Source organism: Leptodactylus fuscus, chromosome 3 (genome assembly GCF_031893055.1).
Source record: "Leptodactylus fuscus isolate aLepFus1 chromosome 3, aLepFus1.hap2, whole genome shotgun sequence".
Taxonomy (NCBI): Eukaryota; Metazoa; Chordata; class Amphibia; order Anura; family Leptodactylidae; genus Leptodactylus; species Leptodactylus fuscus.
This window is the reverse complement of record NC_134267.1, coordinates 203,319,152-203,338,231: the sequence shown is the minus strand read 5'-3', so window position 1 is coordinate 203,338,231 and position 19,080 is coordinate 203,319,152. Positions and strand designations below refer to the sequence as shown.

General features: G+C 40.8%; 1 protein-coding gene across 1 annotated transcript in view; it reads right to left on the bottom strand.

Moving 5' to 3' along the window:
* STAG1 (STAG1 cohesin complex component) overlaps positions 1 to 19,080 on the bottom strand; it is a 120,389-nt gene that overhangs the window by 16,838 nt on the left and 84,471 nt on the right. The window contains exons 8-15 of the mRNA XM_075269065.1: positions 16,400 to 16,551; positions 12,584 to 12,657; positions 12,167 to 12,290; positions 10,017 to 10,115; positions 9,181 to 9,260; positions 7,798 to 7,905; positions 1,633 to 1,747; positions 317 to 434 (exon numbers count right to left, since the gene is read on the bottom strand). Of these exons, the coding sequence (XP_075125166.1) occupies positions 317 to 434; positions 1,633 to 1,747; positions 7,798 to 7,905; positions 9,181 to 9,260; positions 10,017 to 10,115; positions 12,167 to 12,290; positions 12,584 to 12,657; positions 16,400 to 16,551 (870 nt within the window). The remainder of the gene's footprint in view (positions 1 to 316; positions 435 to 1,632; positions 1,748 to 7,797; positions 7,906 to 9,180; positions 9,261 to 10,016; positions 10,116 to 12,166; positions 12,291 to 12,583; positions 12,658 to 16,399; positions 16,552 to 19,080) is intronic.

The window sequence follows — 19,080 nt, the reverse complement described above, 5'->3', positions numbered from 1 at the left end:
TAAACATATTCCATTAATGAAGAATAGAGGATGTGTCAATTGTCCTATAGGTGTGAGTCTAGCCAGTAAGAGGAGAGCACACACAAAGCTCTCCATTCACTTCTATGGAACCTGAGCCTGAAGTCAGATCCTAGTCCAAAAGGTGGAATCTGTATCCACGGGAAGAGGCATATTTTGTGGATATACCAGAAATAGCCTTTAATAGAGTTTCACTGGTTTTTAAAAAAAAATATTTTAACAAGACAAAAGTGTTTGTGAATGAAAACCTATGGATACCCCATTACAACAGCAGCATCATCAATAAATGGAGGCTTACCTTCCTCTCCTTGAACTGGCTCCTCCACTAGCAGCTCTGCCATGCATTCCCAGTCTTTCAGAAGCTCTTGAGAACTTTCCCATAAGCTATCCACTAAATACGCCGCATGCTCATGTAACTGTGGGATAAAATACACAATATTATAAATGGATGAAAACCAACAGAGTACAGAATCCCGGCAGCAGATCTGTGTTACATGGGAGAAGTCTTCTTATCCGTTCCTGGTTTTGACTACAAAAACTCAAAAAACCTGAACATGTACATCCATACCGTAAAGGGAGTCAGCCACAAATTGGAGTATTTGCTGAATTCATTCCTATCATCATCTATTTAACTTCATAAAAGGAGGAAACGGCAGACCGTTCCCAGTCCACTCTAAAATTCTGCAAAGCCTCTGAGTAAAGCACAGTTCAGAGCCAGCGATATATGAAACTTCTCATGAAACCACAGATAGAAAGTCACTTTGCAAATGTTCTTTGATTAAAACTTAAGTTGCTTTACGTATACAGCCCATATGCATCTACATGGTAAGGGGGCGTTCACACTACCGTCATTGTTCGACAGGTAGTCTCCGCTCCTAATGTCCTTTCAAAATCTCGCACGGACATTAGGAGCGGACACTAGCTGTGTCCGTGACACTTGTCATTCATTTAAATGGCGATCGGGTGCGTTCTTTTGCACTCCGTGCCCTTCCTTCACTGTCCGCATGTAAAGATGTCCGACTTTTCAAGCAGACAGAAAAAACCTACATGTCGGGTTTTTCTGCCCGCTTGAAAAGTCGGACATCTTTACAAGTGGACAGTGAAGGAAGGGCACGGAGTGCAAAAGAACGCACCTGATCGCCATTTAAATGAATGACAAGTGTCACGGACACAGCTAGTGTCCGCTCCTAATGTCCGTGCCAGATTTTGAACGGACACTAGGAGCGGACACTACCTGTCGGACACTGACGGTAGTGTAAACGTCCCCTAACAAACTAAAAATAAATTGAGATTAATCTTATCCTATTCTTACCCCTTCTATCCATCATCTGCTTCTTGGCATCAAACATTTGGTAGGATGACAATAAGTAAGGGACAGAGGAATCGGACTTTCAGAGGCTTATTATGTAGTCTGTTACCATAGAGATGCATAGGGCTTTATTTTAAAAAAATAAATAAATAAATACAAACGTAACATAACAAAAACACGGAGGTCTTTATTTGCAGGTATCACACAAAACTAATCACAAAAACAATTCCAAATCACAGTAGAACGATCAAAAGTCACAGTCTGTCCACACTATGTAGACTCCCAGAAAAAGTAAACTCTCTTACCTCACTCTCAAGAAAGAAAAGTACCAACATTTTGACAAGGTTTCCATTGGGACTGCTACGTCCCCTTCTTTTAGCCAAAGCCTCTTCAGCTTGTGGGTCATGTCTACTAAAGAGCCTAGATAAAATAAAAAATAATAATAAAAAGTTAACAGGAAAAACAAAGACGCAACAAGGTACAGAGATTAGACTTTACTTAACTCCTTTAACCGGTTAAGGACCGCCGTACGTAAATTTACGGCCTGCGGTCCAGGTACCTAAAGACCGGACTATTGTAAAAATACGTCCTGTCTTTAGGTACCTATTTCGCGGGGGGAGGGGTGCAGGGAGGACGGGGGTTAGGTGTTACTAACACCTAACCCCTTCCTCAATAACGTCCAGTCGGAACTGGGTCCGACTGGACGTTTTAACCCTTTCGATCGCGCCGTGAAACATCACGGCGCGATCGAAAGGCATCCGCCGACAATTGAAGCTGATCGGCACCCCCCGTGGCGAGATCGGAGGGTGCCGATAGCAGTAAAAGGTAGTCTGGGGTCTGGCCAGTGACCCCAGACTGCCCGGAGCCCCCACATACCTGGTGATCCTGCCAGGACCTTCTGATGTCAGGCTGTGCGTCTACACAGCCTGACATCCTGCTACGGAATGCCATGTGGGACACCTGCATGCTGTGTCTCACATGGCATTCTATATCAGCAAAGTATTGCTGATTGAAGTGTCCTAAATGGACACATGAAAAAGTAAAAAAAAATGTAAAAAAAATAAAATGAAGTGTATGAAAAAAATTAATAAAGTTATAAAGCCCAAAAATCCCTTTTTCTCAATAGAAAATGAATTATATAAAAAAAGAACTAAAAAGTAATAAAAACAATGCATATTTGGTATTGTCGCGTCCGTAACAATCTGTACAATAAAACTGAAATAATATTTAATGTACACGGCGAACGCCGGAAAAAAAAAACGGAAAAAACTCGCCGGAAGTAATGATTTTTCGCCATCTCACCATACAAAATATGCTATAAAAAGTGATCAAAAAGTCATATGCATCCGACAACAGTACCAATAAAAAGCGCAGGTTGTCCCGCAAAAAATAAGCCCTCAACCAACTCTGTCAACCGAAAAATAAAAATGTTACGCCTCTTAGAAGATGTGATGCAAAAAACATTGATTTATGTCCCCAAATGTGTTTTTCCTCTGCAGAACTAGTAACACATAAAAAAATACTATAAATGAGGTATTGCCGTAACCGTACCGACCCGCAGAATAAAGGGAACATGTTACTTATACTGTACGCTGCATGGCGCAAAATTAAAAAAGTAAAACTCAATGCCAGGATTGATATTTTTTTTTTTAAATCCAGCAAAAAAGGGTTAATAAAATGTATTCAATAAGATGTAGACACCCAAAAATGGTGTCATTACGAAATGCATCTCATCCCGCAAAGAATAAGCCCTTATATGGCCGCGTCACCAGAAACATAAAGAAAATATAGCATCTCACAATGTGAAGACAAAAACCCTCAAAAATCGCCAAATTATTAGAACACAACTGGGTGCGTCATGTAGGGAATATATAAGCTGTGTGAGCGGATATCAGGGGACACCCCAGATTTACAGCTTATGAGGGAACAGACACCAGAAGTGACCCCTAAAGTGACCCCCAGAGTGACTCCCCCAATCATAGGAGCTACGGGGACATAGTAGGGAATTTGGTGTTTGCAATGTCCTCCGCACAGCTTATACATTCCCTCTTCGCCATCCGCTGTGCAGTCACGTCCGGGATACTAATACTCACTACACCCCCTGATAAATTCTTTGAGGGGTGCAGTTTTCAAAATGGGGTCACTCCTGGTACCCCATGGAATCCACTTTTCTGGTACCTTACAGGCTCTACAAACATGACATGGTGTCCAGATACCAAACATCTGAATCTGTACTCCAAAAGCCGCATAGCGCTCCTTCCCTTCTGCACCCTGCTGTACGTCCAAACTGCAGTTTATGACACATGTATGACACATGTATGACACTGGTGTACCCCCGGATAACGGACATAATGTCATATGTGGGTATAAACTGATACTAGGGCACAGCCGGACACAGAAGGGAAGAAGGGTCATTTGGTTTTTGGAGCACAGACTGTTTGGTTTTTGGATGCCATGACACTTTTGTAGAGCTGAAACGCCAGTAATTTGGAATCCCCTGATATGAGACCTTATTTTGGAAACTACACCCCTGAAGGATTTATCCAGGGGTACAGACAGCATTTTTAACCCCCAAGTGTTGCTATAACTTTATATATATAACTATAACTGTAGTGGATTGTGAGAGGTGAAAATGACCATTTTTCCAGGAATACGTCCTTTCAGTGCGTAATATGTTGTGCCCACCTTGTATCAGAGATGAACGCTCTAAAAGCTGTTGTGCCCGGGATACCCGTTTAACAGTTTTTGGAGTGTCTCTGCTGACATAAGTCGGGCACAACATGTTGCACACTGAAATGGCAAATCTGTAAAATTTTCATTTTTAACTTCTCTATCAGTTGCGATTTCATTTCTGGAAACTAAATAAATGCAACACTCAAGGGTTAAAAATTCTCGCTACACCACTTGATAAATCCCATCAGTGGGGTAGTGTCCAAAATAGGGTGACATGTCTGCGGATTCCACTTTATTGGCAATTCAGGGGCTTTGCAAAAGTGGCAAAAAAAACCAAACTGTGCTCCAAAAACCAAATAGCGCTCCTTCCCTTCTGTCCCCGGTTGTGCCCAAACAGCCATTTCTACCCACATATGGCATTAAGTACGTTATCCGGGGTACACCAGTGTCATACATGTGGGCATACACTGCTATTTGGGTACCCAGCAGGGTGCAGATGTGAAGGAGCAATATGTGCTTTTGGAGTGCAGATTTAGATTCTTCGTTTTTGGACACCATGTCACATTTGCAGAGACCCTAAAATTGCCCCTACAAAATGGGGTCACTTCTTGGTGAATTCCAGTTTACTGGAACCTCCAGGGCTCTGCAAAAACATCATGGCGCCCAGAGGGTCCCTCTAAATCTGTACCCCAAAAGCTAAAACGCACAGTGGTCCTTCCCTTCTGAGCCCTGCTGTGTGCCCAAGCAGCAGTTTACACCCACATATATAATTTTCTGACCCCCGGGATGGCCCACTTAATAGTTTTAGGAGTGCAGGTCTCTGACAACACAAAGTGGGTGCAACGTATTGGGCACCGAAATGGCATATTTTTAAAAATTTCAATTTTCATTTTGTACATTAATTTTTGGGAAGCATTTTAGGCTCAAAATGATAATACCCCTTGATACATTCCTTGACAGGTGTAGTTTCTAAAATGGGGTCACTTTTGAGGGGTTTCCATTGTATTGATACTTTAGGGGCTCTGCAAATGCGACATGGCACCTGAAAACTATTCCAGCAACATCTGCCCTCCAAAATCCAAATACCTCTCTTTCCATTCTGAGCCTCACCATGTACCCATACAGCAGATTATGGCCACATATGGGGTATTGCCGTGTTCAGAAGAAATTGTGTAACAAACTGTGGGGGGCTTTTAATTCTTAAACTATTTGCAAAATTAAAACTATGGCGCTAAATGGACGATTTATTGGGAAAAAAAGTAATTTTTCATTTTCACGTCCCAATGTTAATAAAATCTGTGAAACACCTGTGAGGCCAAAATACTCACTCTACCCCTAGACAAATTCTATGAGGGGTGTAGTTTCCAAAATGGGGTCACTTATAGGGGGTTTCCACTTTATTGGTACACTAGGGGCTCTGCAAATGCGACATGGGACCTGAAAAATATTCCAGCAAAATCTGCCCTCCAAAAGCCAAATAGCGATCTTTCCATTCTGAGCCCCGCCATGTTCCCATACAGCAGATTATGACCACATATGGGGCATTTCTGTGTTCAGCAGAATTTGTGTAACGAACTTTAGGGAGCTTTTTCTCCTTTATCCTCCTGTGAAAATTAAAAATTTGGGGCTAAATTGACAGTTTGTTGGAAAAAAAGTAATTTTTCATTTTCATGGCCCAATGTTAATAAAATCTGTGAAACAGCTGTAGGGTCAAAATGCTCACTCTACCCTTTAATATGTTCTGTGGGGGGTGTAGTTTCCCAAATGGGGTCACTTTTAGGGGGTTTCCACTGTATTAGTTCTCTAGGGGCTCTGCTAATGCGACATGGCACCTAAAATTATTCCAGCAAAATCTGCCATCCAAAAGCCAAATAGCGCTCCTTCCATTCTGACCCCCGCCATGTTCCCATACAGCAGATTATAGCCACATATGGGGTATTGCCGTGTTCAGGAGAAATTGTTTAACAAACTGTGGGGGGCTTTTACTCCTTTAACCCCTTGTGAAAATGAAAACTTTGGAGATAAAGTGACATTTTAGTAATTTTTCATTTACACATCCCAATGTTAGTAAAATCTGTGAAACAACTGTAGGGTCTAAATGCTGACTATACCCCTTGATGAATTCTGTGAGGGGTGTGGATTCTAAAATGGGGTCACTTTTGGGGGGTTTCCATTGTTTTGGTACTCTAGGGTCTCTGCAAATAAGGCATGGCGCTGAAAATTATTCCAGCAAAATCTGCTGTTCAAACACCCAGTGTCGCTCCTTCCCTTCCATGCACTGCCGTGTGCCCAAAAATCAGTTTACACCCACATGTGGGGTATTTCTGTGCACGGGAGAAATTGCACAATAAACTGTCAGATGCATTTTCTCCTTCAACCCTTTGTGAATGTGTTAATTTTGGGTCTAAATGAATGTATTAGTGAAAAAAAATGAAATGTCTAAATTTCACTGCCATATTATTTTTATTCTTATGAAATGCTTAAAGGGTTAACAAACATCCCAAATGCTGTTTTGAATAATTTGAGGGGTGCAGTTTTGAAAATGGGGTAATTTATGGGGGTTTCTATTATACAGGCCTTTATAATTACTTTCAGAACTGAAGTGGTCCCTAAAAAATTGGTTTGGAGAATTTTCTTGTAAATCTGGAAAATTGCTGTTACACTTGTAAGCCTTGTGACGTCCAAAATAAATTAAAAGACAATCAAAAGATGATGCCAATATAAAGCAGAGATATGGGAGATAATATTTATTCATGTATTTGGATGGTATGACTATCTGCCTGAAAAGCAGAGAATTTCACATTTTGAAAATTGCAATTTTTTTCAAATTTCCATCAAATTTCCTAGTTTTTTTATAAATAAATGCAAAAATATTGATTAGTGTTTACCACTAACATGAAGTATAATGTGTTACGAGAAAACCATCTCAAATTCATTTGTGTAAGTTAAAGCGTCTCAAAGTTATTGCCATTTAAAGTGACACATGTCAGTTTTGAAAAAAGAGGCCTGGTCTTTAACATACTTTTGGGCCTGGTCCTTAACCGGTTAATACCAACCACCATGCTGCATGTGCTTACACCTCCTCCTCTATGTATTGCTGACAATAAATTTCTGCGCCTCTTCAGGAGGATGAGGCTGGTTGGAAAGTGGGCGGAGTACAGTCTGTAAAATTGTGCAACAGTCACTGCCCAAAAAATCAGGACGCTTTGCCGAAATCATGTTGGAAACTAAACTGAATAAGTTGTTTAAAATTAGCCTACACGGGCTAAAGTACGCATTAATATCAAACAGCATGAGAGACTTTGGAAATGCTGGTGCAGTTTAAAGATTGTCTAGTCTAACATAAAAATGAGACCGTATTAGCTTATCTGTTTAAAGGGTTTTTCCAGGGTTAGGATAGGTGTTACAGATCAGTAGGGGGTCCAACACCTTATGCTCGGTTCAAACTAGCGATCAGGTTTTCGTCCCTCAGGTCTATTTGGGGACCCAAAAAATGAAAACTCTATCCACTTAAAAATCGGTTACACATGGAAACCATAGACTATAATGGGGTCTGTAAGGTTTCCACCAAAAATGGCAAAGAAGTCCCCCTTGCAGCCCCTATACTATATACAGAACTGTGCTTGTGAAGACGTTGCTGCATTCACCTAAACGCTGTGGTTTCTTCAAACAGCTGATCCTGGGGGCCATGGTTGTTGGACTTCCCCAATCAATAAGCCCAGAACACCCCTGTATGCAGTGATTTTATCATCATACACCAGATTCTCCCCCATCACATACAATAGGCAGTCACTAACTTTTTGTGCAGGAATTCCCCGGCTGCTACAGCAACAGGCCGATGCGCAGAATAGACCAAGTGGTAAACGTTCTCACAGTCTTCATTGGACAGGGCCTCTTCGCTGCCGCTGTAAGACAAAGCAAAAAAAGGGATCCGTCATATACGTTACTGCCTTATAATGTATACATTCATTTTACAAGAAGCCTGCATAGAAAACTGCTGAAAAATACAGGTCCAGCTTCACTGACGCCATGGGGAATAGCTAAAGTCAATAGAAAAGATGTGGCCGGGCACACAGGGAGTCCTTGCAATGACTGGGCAACCATATAAATAAATACAAGTCCACCAAATTGGGTGTCGACCTTAGAGTCTCTGGCTCTTAGGATAAGTTCACATGTAGTTTTTTGGTCAGTATTTTGAGGCCGTATCTGCCTCAAATCCTGACCAAAAAGATGACTTCCACTGAAATCAATGGGAGCCGCTCAGGAGTTTTTTCCAGGAGCAGTTTCTTTTGGCTCCCGGAAAAATGAAGTGAGGTGCTCATTCTTCAGGCCAAGTCGCCTCGCGATTCGACCTGAAGACACTCCCTCCTCCAGACTGGGCCCATTCATTGGGCCTGATCCGGAGCGGAGTGCGCGACTGGATTCTGGTGCAATGCACCGGCTTTCAGTCGTGCCTACTCTGCTTTTGAACCGGAACCTGAGGAGGCCTCCGCCTCACGTACTGGTGCAAAAATGACCGTGTGAACTTACCCTCAGAATGAGGTACAATGTATACAGATTTCCTAATAGGCCATTTTTATACTTTTTAAACCCAGCATGTCCTGTATGAAACAATCCACTGATCATGAGAAAAGGTCACAGTGCGTCAATAGGAACAGAAAGAAGCCAGTAACGTAAAATTCACCCTATCACCAAATATACAAGTGTGTGTTATTCATGTACCATAAATAAATTCACAAAAACTACAGGTAAAGTAACAGTGACTCTGGAGAGCCCATTTTACAAAGACAGGATATTTTTTGAGCATTTCACTTTAAAGATGACCTCTCACCTCTCCTGACAAGTCTGTTTTAGTAAAAACTCACATTCCCTACAAAATAAAATGAATAGTTTTTCTTACAATGTTGTATTCTGTCTCTGTAGGCAGAATTTTAGGTTGCTAAGGCTAGGTTCACATTTGCACTGGGTTTCAGTTCTGCTCTGTCGGAGGACCAAAAAAAATAAAATAAATTAATTTAAAAACTTGCAAAAATAGCAGATACAAATGGTGCCTTGGGGGATTTCTGATATATCTGCAGCAGACACCTGGCGCAGATGTGAACACAGCGTAATAAATTTTTATAATACATGAAAATAAGAAAAATAACTGAAAAAATAAATAAATAAAACAAAAAACTTACTGGAGGATCAGAGTGACTAGCCGGATTGCTTCAACTGCTACGTCATATTCTTTATCTAAGGTCATGGAAACAATTCGATCCTGAAAAAAATAGAAATGTATGAAAATTATTATTTTTTTTTTTATTAAAGATGTTGCTAAAGGTTTCGTCAATGAAAAGGTATCTATCTATCTATCTATCTATCTATCTATCTATCTATCTATCTATCTATCTATCTACCTGAGCCTTTTAGAGAGAACATAGTTCCCTTTACTATGTGGCTTCCCAGAGACCATACAAGAAGAAGGTGGTTTAGTGCTTAATAAATTGTTTTTGTCATAAAGCAGAAGAATATCTTAGGCATAGTCAGTAACAAAAGATTCTGAAACACCAATCTGACAAGGCCCCAGGCTGAAAAAGAGAAAAGAAACAGGTCTTGTATTTTTGAATGCCTGCAATCCCAACAATGTCCAGTAGAGGGCGCTGGAGTCCATCATGTGGTTAAAAACTGAAAACCCATTGATTGGAACAGTGACAGACACAACAATACGCTTATATGTCATTCTGCTACATGCAGGCTCGGGAGCGTCACGCGCTTACACACTACATGGTGCAAGGGAAAAAAACAATTTCAGGAAAATTATTTGTTGGCTTTTCTATGATTTCTTAAACAAATATTTAAGCAGATACGCAGTTCAGGTTTACACCACTGTACCCCAAATTTAGCAGGTGCACTAGAATTGCCTTCCCACAGATTCGTGTAGCACAAAAATCTAATTTGAAGTCAAATGTGAAAACCCAAGTAATTCATCTGCAAAATGCACAAACAGGAGGACACTGAGAAAACAAAAACTTACCTTGAACCTGTTGGTGAAGAGCTCCAGCTTGGGGAACAGCTCCCTATTCGTGTACAGGCTCTGGAGAGCTTTCAGGCACTTCAGCCTCACTTCTCCTTGCTGCATAAAACACAGGGAAAGGCAAACACTTCAATATAAACCAATGAGAGAAACCACAAGACAAAAAATGGCCATCGAATAGACAGTACTTAGCAAAGTTATTATAAAAACCATTCCACTGAGGGTGAACCTTAAAGTGAAGCTGTCAATGGGTTTCTACTGCCCTACTACATGTTACAGGGAGAGAAGCCGAGCTCTGTGATATATAGGGTTATATGATAGATGGAGAGAAGCTGAGCTCTGTGATATATAGGGTTATATGATAGAGGGAGAGAAGCTGAGCTCTGTGATATATAGGGTTATATGATAGAGGGAGAGAAGCTGAGCTCTGTGATATATAGGGTTATATGATAGAGGGAGAGAAGCTGAGCTCTGATATATAGGGTTATATGATAGAGGGAGAGAAGCTGAGCTCTGTGATATATAGGGTTATATGATAGATGGAGAGAAGCAGAGCTCTGTGATATATAGGGTTATATGATAGAGGGAGAGAAGCTGAGCTCTGTGATATATAGGGTTATATGATAGAGGGAGAGAAGCTGAGCTCTGTGATATATAGGGTTATATGATAGAGGGAGAGAAGCTGAGCTCTGTGATATATAGGGTTATATGATAGAGGAGAGAAGCTGAGCTCTGTGATATATAGGGTTATATGATATAGGAGAGAATCTGAGCTCTGTGATATATAGGGTTATATGATAGATGAGAGAAGTTGTGCTCTGTGATATATAGGTTTATATCATACAGGGAGAGAAGCTGAGCTCTGTGATACATAGTTGTATATGATAGGGGGAGAGAAGCTGAGCTCTGTGATATATAGGGTTATAGGATAGAGGAGAGAAGCTGAGCTGTGTGATATATAGGGTTATATGATAGAGGGAGAGAAGCTGAGCTCTGTGATATAAAAGGTTATATGATAGAGGAGAGAAGCTGAGCTCTGTGATATACACATTATTTATAGAATAGAGGGAGAAGCTTTGAGTGCTATAAAATAGAATATATATAAACCTTTACATGACCGAGGGAGAGAAGCTGAGCTCTGTGATATATAGGGTTATATGATACATGGAGAGAAGCTGAGCTCTGTGATATATAGGGTTATATGATACATGGAGAGAAGCTGAGCTCTGTGATATATAGGGTTATATGATAGAGGAGAAAAGCTGAGCTCTGTGATATATAGGGTTATATGATAGATGGAGAGAAGCTGAGCTCTGTGATATACACACTATTTATAGAATAGAGGGAGAAGCTTTGAGTGCTATAAAATAGAATATATATAAACCTTTACATGACCGAGGGAGAGAAGCTGAGCTCTGTGACATAAAGGGTGTTTTATTCACCGATAATGGTACAGAAGTGTGATGTTTCGGCTTGTAGCTCTAAGACCAAGAAACAACTGACAGCTTTGCTTTCAGGAGTGATGGCAAAGGGGTTGGAGCCATTTGGTCATAACAAAGGGCAACAGGTTTTTCAGATTTTCTAGTCCAGAAAACTCCTTTCAGGCAAATCTGGTAATAAATATTGATGACTTACCTCAAGGATATCAGACTTCCTTTTCTGCTGAGAACCACTGGTTAGTGGGGGTGCTGAGTGTTGGACCCCCCAACCAACCAGCAGTTCTCAGCAGATAATACTCAAGAGAACGGAGCAGAAAGCAGACAGCTGTGCTGTAGAGGCCCATTTATCTGAATTGGAGCTAAACTGCAGTGAACAATACAGAACACCGCTGTCTGCTTCCTGCACCATTCTCTGAGTATCAGCTACTGAGGTCAGTTAATCAATAGGAATGTCTGAGTCCCACACAACTGATATTAGGGAGGAATCTTTAAGATAGGTCATCAATCATTTTAGCCCAGAAAACCCCTTACCCACAGGCACACTTGAAGATCAGCACATCATCATTTTTCCTCAGCTAGAACACTGCACTGATATTTTTTTACAATATACTTTCTCAAGCCCTGCATTAGAAATCCATCCCAATATCAGGGTAGGGTAGCAGACGATTTCTGATTCTACAACCCACCTTATTAATAAAGACTAAAACTTACCCGGTCATGCAATGTCCAGCCAACATACTTGAGATAGCTGTCATTGAGGAAAGCATCGCTGTACATTTTCATCCAGACTCCGATTTCTTCAATGCAGATTGCTCGGATCTCGGCAATGGCATCCCTTAAAAGAAATGACACAAGATGAGGATATAATTCTTCAACTTCCCTCAAAAGTAGACAATAAGCCGTAGCCCCCACCAAAGTACGACGTCTAAATTTTGAAAGGAAAAATACTGGATTGGAACGGAGAACATTGAAGTCTCTGTGTATGATTCACCCCTTGAAGTGTGAAGCATGATCATTTGGCTACTGCATTTCCTTTTCATTTAGTGTTCCATAAAAGTCATCGTCTTCCAAAAATAGAAGGGAAAAAACGTAGAACGAAAAAACACCTAATACTGTGAGAAATATTACCTGTATCTGTGAACAAAGATGCCTTTAAATATGGAGTTCATCATGTTTTCGATTTCGTCCTGGTTTTCCTGAAGCTGTGGATCAAAACCGCAATACAGAAATTAAAGACAATGCGGCTACCTGGGTGATATATAGGTATGCTAATATGGTAATATGATTTTGGCATTAGAGTAAGAAACCTTTGGGGCGGCTGCAGGATAATTATACACAGAACAACAGTACAACATTTAAAGGGATTGTTCAGTTTCAGACCAATATGGAGAAAAATATTGTTTGTGTAATGAAAAGTTGAATAAAATTTCTGATACTCTCTCGATATCAGTTTCTCATGGGTTTCTCTAGATCTCTGCTTGCTGTCATTCATTCTGCTTACTTCCAGTGGATAAAAATTAGTCCGTGGTCATGTGATATACAGTCCATGTTCATGTGATGTATGGTCATGTGATATACAGTCCATGTTCATGTGATGTATGGTCATGTGTTATACAGGCCATGTTCATGTGACGTATGGTCGTTATAGTCACAGCACAGTATTCAGACATCTGCCACGTAACAATCCGTGCACCTGTGCATGTATCACATGACCATGGACCGTACATCACATGACCATGGACTAATTTTTATCCACTGGGAGTAAGATTATTGAAAAGCGTGCAAAGATCTAGAAACCTACTTTCTGTATAGATTTCTAGTGTTGGAAAATTGCATAACTTGAATTATACAATATTTGTCTCTCCATATTGGTCTGAAACTGGACAACCCCTTTAAAGAGAGTCTACCACCATCACAATCTAAAACCCCTCATATGCTGCTCATATAAGTACAAACTTGACAAACAAGTGGTGAAGAAAAGTTTGTAAAATAAGTAATGGCGAGTAACCGCCACCGCAGTCCTAATCGCTTGCTTAGGATCGTACGGTCTTATATTTGTCATAATAAAGAAAACTTTTTTTTAACAGTGTTCTTTCAGGCAACCCTTACATGAACATACCTTTGTGTGTCAAAGTGTAAACCTGCTGCTGAGAAATTCGACTTTAAGCCATATGCAAATGATCTGTTTGGTGCACTCGAGGAACGGGAGCACCAGTTTTTCAACTGTGGTCACCACAAAGTCCTGTCCCTAATAAAGGCTGACAGGTCCTGATGTAGATTCGGTCACACTCTCATGCACTGAACAGCTCATTTTGCATATGAATTAATAGTGATTCCCTCAGCAGCAAGACTGCTCTTATGGCTGTTATGTCAGTATCCAGGCCTACAACAACATAGAAGAGGATCAGAAGCAATTCGGAGGTGGTATTCTTCTTATCCTATACCTTAAACACCTTGTCACACTGTTGTCTCTTATATGCTACTCCATCAGCACAGCAAAAAGACTTGGGTTTGACAGCCGACAATATGAACTGCTGAAAAGTACATGAGGTTGATCTCCTTGATAATTCTTCTGGCCACTGAAGAACCAGTAGTCTTCACCCTCTTGTGTATTCCTGTGCGCTCCCTCACTGTACACACTCACTTTAGTTCTCAGTTTTTGCTGCACCTGCTGTTTCACCCTCATAATCCCTAACTCTGGAACTCCGTATGCGAGATCACAAGTTATGGTACATGCTGTAATCTTATAAAGCGTACTGCCAATTATAATACCACTTTTAGTAAATGAATAGCACAGGTGAATATGATAAAACTTTGTAATACATATTAGACCGGGGCCCCACGAGACGTAAATGCCGCGATTTGTCCATGGTGGAAATGCCGTGGCAGAAATCGTGGCATTTTACAGTAAGGGCAAAGTGGATGGATTCTAGCAAATCCCATGCCCACTTTGTGGTAAAAAGCACGGTGCGGACACGCTGCGGTTTTGTGAGTCACAGAATATCAATTATACCTACGGAAATGCCGGCGATTTCCTCATAGCTATAATTGTAACAGAAACTGCAAAATTTCTGTCTAAAGTGCTGCGGAAAGAACCGCAATGCCTTGCTACTATGGTTTTTCCCGCAGCGCTTTTTTGCTGTGGGATGTCCCGTGGGGCCTAAGCCTTATTAACCCCTTCCCGCCGATGGCATTTTTTGATTTTCGTTTTTGACTCCCCTCCTTCTAAACCCCATAACTTTTTTATTTATCCGCTCCCAGAGTCATATGAGGTCTTAATTTTTGCGGGACAAATTTTTCTTGATGAGGCCACCATTATTTATTCTATATAATGTACTGGGAAGCAGGGAAAAAATTCAGAATGGGGTGGATTTGAAGAAAAAATGCATTTCTGCGACTTTCTTACGGGCTTTGGTTTTACGGCGTTCACTGTGCAGCCAAAATGACATGTCTCCTATATTGTGTGTTTCGGTACGGTTCCAGGGATACCAAATTTATATGGTTTTATTTACATTTTGACCCCTAAAAAAAATTCCAAAACTGTGTTAAAAAATTTTTTTTCTAAAAGTCGCCATATTCCGACGGCCGTAACTTTTTTATACGTAAGTGTACGGGGATGCATAGGGCGTCTTTTTTGCGGGGTCGGGTGTACTTTTTAGTTCTACCATTTTCGGGAAATGTTATTGCTTTGATCACTTTTTATTCAAATTTTTATCAGAATCAAAACAGTGAAAAAACGGCGGTTTGGCACTTTCGACTATTTTTCCCGCTACGGCGTTTACCGAACAGGAAAAATATTTTTATAGATTTGTAGAGCGGGCGATTTCGGACGCGGGGATACCTAACATGTATATGTTTTACAGTTTTTAACTACTTTTATATGTGTTCTAGGGAAAGGGGGGTGATTTGAACTTTTAATTCTTTTTATATTTTTTTTTTACTTTTTTTTTATTTTTTTTTTTGCATTTATTAGACCCCCTAGGGGTGTTGAACCCCAGGGGGTCTGATCACTAATGCAATGCATTACAATGCTAATGCATTGCAAAAAATCATCATCTCTTTTGCAGGCTGCATACACCAGCCTGCAAAAGAGAGAATTTGCAGACCGGCTGGGAGCCTTTAACAAGGCTCCCGGCTGTCATGGCAACGGGGGGTCGGCCCTGGAGCATGCTCCAGGAGCCGGCGATCCCTGCCAAAATGGCGGCGCCCATGCGCCGCCGGCAAAATGGCGCCTCCGGCGCCTTTGACAGCAGCGCCGGAGGGGTTAATGCCTCCGATCAGTTCGGGGACCGATCGGAGGCATTAGAGCCGGTTGTCTACTGCTTAAAGCAGTAGACACCCGGCGGCTATGACGGTCGCCATAGTTACAGACCCGACACGCGCCGTACTATTACGGCGCATGTCGGGAAGGGCTTAAAGAAACACTTATTAGGTGAAGGAAAATTGTCCCAGTTCCTCATCGTTACTCAATGCCTGTTTTTGTAAGACTCCATCTTGTCTACCTATTCACCTGACAGAATTCTATAGAGGGGGCTGCCAACTGATTCATTGCCTCATCCTATACAGTAGTAGACATTCCCCCCCGCCTCTTTATCCCCTTTTCCTCTCCTCTCCATAGACTTCAATGTATAAAGTAACTTGGCTTAGAAGTGGAGAAGGAAATCTATTTCTTAAACAAGATCTATTACTCAGTTTCTTATATTCACCTGTACCATCCATTTCTAAAAAGTAGTTTTATAATTGAGTGTACATTTTAGGGAGCGACTAGAACCCCCATGTTTGAGCCAGTACGTAATGTCCGATGTGGAAAACTACTAAATAGCTGTAACAACTATATATTGACGATGTTTACACTGCCGCACACCCTGTCCTTTCAGTACGACTCAATTTGTATACACAAAATATCCCTTCAATATTATTTAGTAAGATACTAGGAGGGTTTACCTCTTTCCGCTTCTGTAGCAGCAGTTCGAGCCTCTCGTTGGCTCTTTTACCGATCATCTTGTTCCTCTCTGCCTCGTACTGTCGTTGGGTGTTGTCCTGGTGAATACTTAAGTTGAGCGCAACATTCACCAGAGCAGTCATCAGCTTCATGGCTGCAAACACAAGAAATAAACAAGCGGCTTACAACATTGCTAAGAAACTATTTTAAAGAGTAGCTGGATGAAAAATCAGTCGGACCCTTACCTCATTTCTAAAACAGAATAATCGTAAAAAAAAAAAAAAAAAAAAAAAAAAGTAACATGCCTCCCAATACAGAGGAAATGCCTAGACCTGCTTGCTCAGCCAATCGCTAGCCTCATGGGCGACCCCTCCTGTGCAGGTATCTCCAGGTACTGCTTATGTGTATCAGACTCCAGGAACCAAACACCAATCAGCACCTGGGCGGAGTCTGAACCAGAGCAATGAGAATTCATTTTAGGTCCCATTTAGTGTTTTAGATATAATGAAATAATTTTTCTAGGATACATCTTAGGTCTGCACCTACCCAAGCATATTCAATTGTTGGCACCAAGTTACAAAGCACTTTACACTGATAACATACCTTATGCAAGTTACTTTTATAAATGTAAAGAAAAACTTTAAAAAAGTGTGTGTGTGTGTATATATATATATATATATATATATATATATATATATATATATGCGCAAATAAGGCAGTTGGCACACTGGGGGCGGGCCTACAGGTGCCAGGAGCACTGTTCTTGTCAATCAGACCCCTACCATCTCCTTCCTGCACACACCTTGCAGCTAGAGTTGATCCTCCCACTGCTATGACATATCTCCATCCTTCTTGAGCATCAAGAGCAGTGCTCCCAGGGCTGAAGGCCATGCCCAGTGCACCAACTGCCTCATTGGACTGCAAAGTTGCAAAAAAAATTCCAAAATTGTTTTTCTCTCCAAAAATGAGACAGAAAAAAAAACAAAACACGTAAAAAAAATGCTTACGTGCTATATCCCTTTCTAAATATAAAGGTGCAAACATTTGTATTTGTAAATGTATTTTGTATTGTTTCTTGGCAAGAAAATAAAGAGATCGTGAAAAGCTTTAAAAAAAACAAACAAAAAAACTCAGCAAATAAAAAAAAAAAAAAAATTATTAACAAACATTACTCCTTGATCAAATTCCCCGCTGTTCCAACACAGTTGGCTCTTTACCGATATGTGGCATGTTGTTGCTGCTGGCATGTAGACAAATAATTCGGATCATACTGTAACTTCAAGTTGACAAGAAAAGCAAAGTAATTTATAAAAAACAACAACAAAAAAACACAATGAAACCATAATTGGTTGAGTAAAATTTCCTTTAAAAGCTTTCTACAAGAGACAAGGAAGTAACCGCTGGCGCATAAATTGTGCAGGTTTGTACATACTAGGCTTGTATTATTCTACCTAGAGTCGAGGCACGTAGATACAAGTCGGCGTCACTGTAAGTGGGAAACCGCACAAATGTCAAAGCCCAGACAGCGGCGCTGGCAGAGGAGAGAAGAGAAAGACTGTGACATGTAATTAGAGTTCTTCCATTTACCAGCATGGGGCAGCAGCCTAAAGAGATTCACAAGTACAATTTGCCCCAGATATAGAGCAGACTACAAAAAGAAATAAACACTGAAACAAGGTGGCAGTAGAGATCGTAACACTGATCAAAACTCCCAACAGCTCGCTGCTCCACGCCGGCTTCAGCTGACAAGCTTTACATACGGAAGAGGAGAATAGAGCGGCCAGTATCAGCCAGAAGTGAGCAAAGGGGTTTGGAAGGTTTAGTCCTGATATTAACTCTTTGAAGGCCAGACCATAATGACCAGGTACTTTTTGGTGTTTTTGGCAAAACAAGGTGGTTTAAAGACCTTTGATGTCTGTTGGGCTGTACCTAGAAATTAGGCTTTTTGGTAACCCCTTTTTTTACTTTATTTACTGTATTTTTCGGACTATAAGACGCACCCAGGTTTTAGAGGAGGAAAATTGGGGAAAAAAATGGTAAGATATTTAATATATGGGAGTTGTAGTTTTGCAACAGCTGCAAGGCCACATTGACAGGTGACCCTGCAGCTGTACGGGGACGCATAGTGTGTTTTTTTTTTTTTTTTTGCAGGGCTAGATGTACTTTTTAGTTATACCATTTTGGGGAATATCTATTGCTTAGATCACCTTTTATTGAAAAAAAAAAAACCCGGCGGTTTAGCACTTGTGATATTGACGTTCACCGTACAGTAAAACTATTAGTAGACCGGGCATTTTCAGACACAGGGATACCTAATGTGTATGTGTTTGACATATGATTTTTCTACTGTTGTATATATTCTAGGGAAAGGAGGTGATTTAGAACTTTTATTTATTTCATTTTTTTATTATATATTTTTAAAGCTTTTTTTTTTTATTTTTTTACTATTTTATTCCCCCCCCTGGGGGGTTTGAACCTGCAGACATTTGATTGCAAGTCCCATAGACGGCAATACAACTGTATTTCCGTCTATGGGACATTCTGTATATTACTAATGCAGCTGGTAATAGACTAGCCGCAATGGTAATATAGCAGTGACAGGCCTGGGAGCCTTCATTAGGCTCCCGGCTGTCACCCGAACAGGTCGGCTCCTGCGAGCTCGCTGCACAGGAGCCGGCCTGCA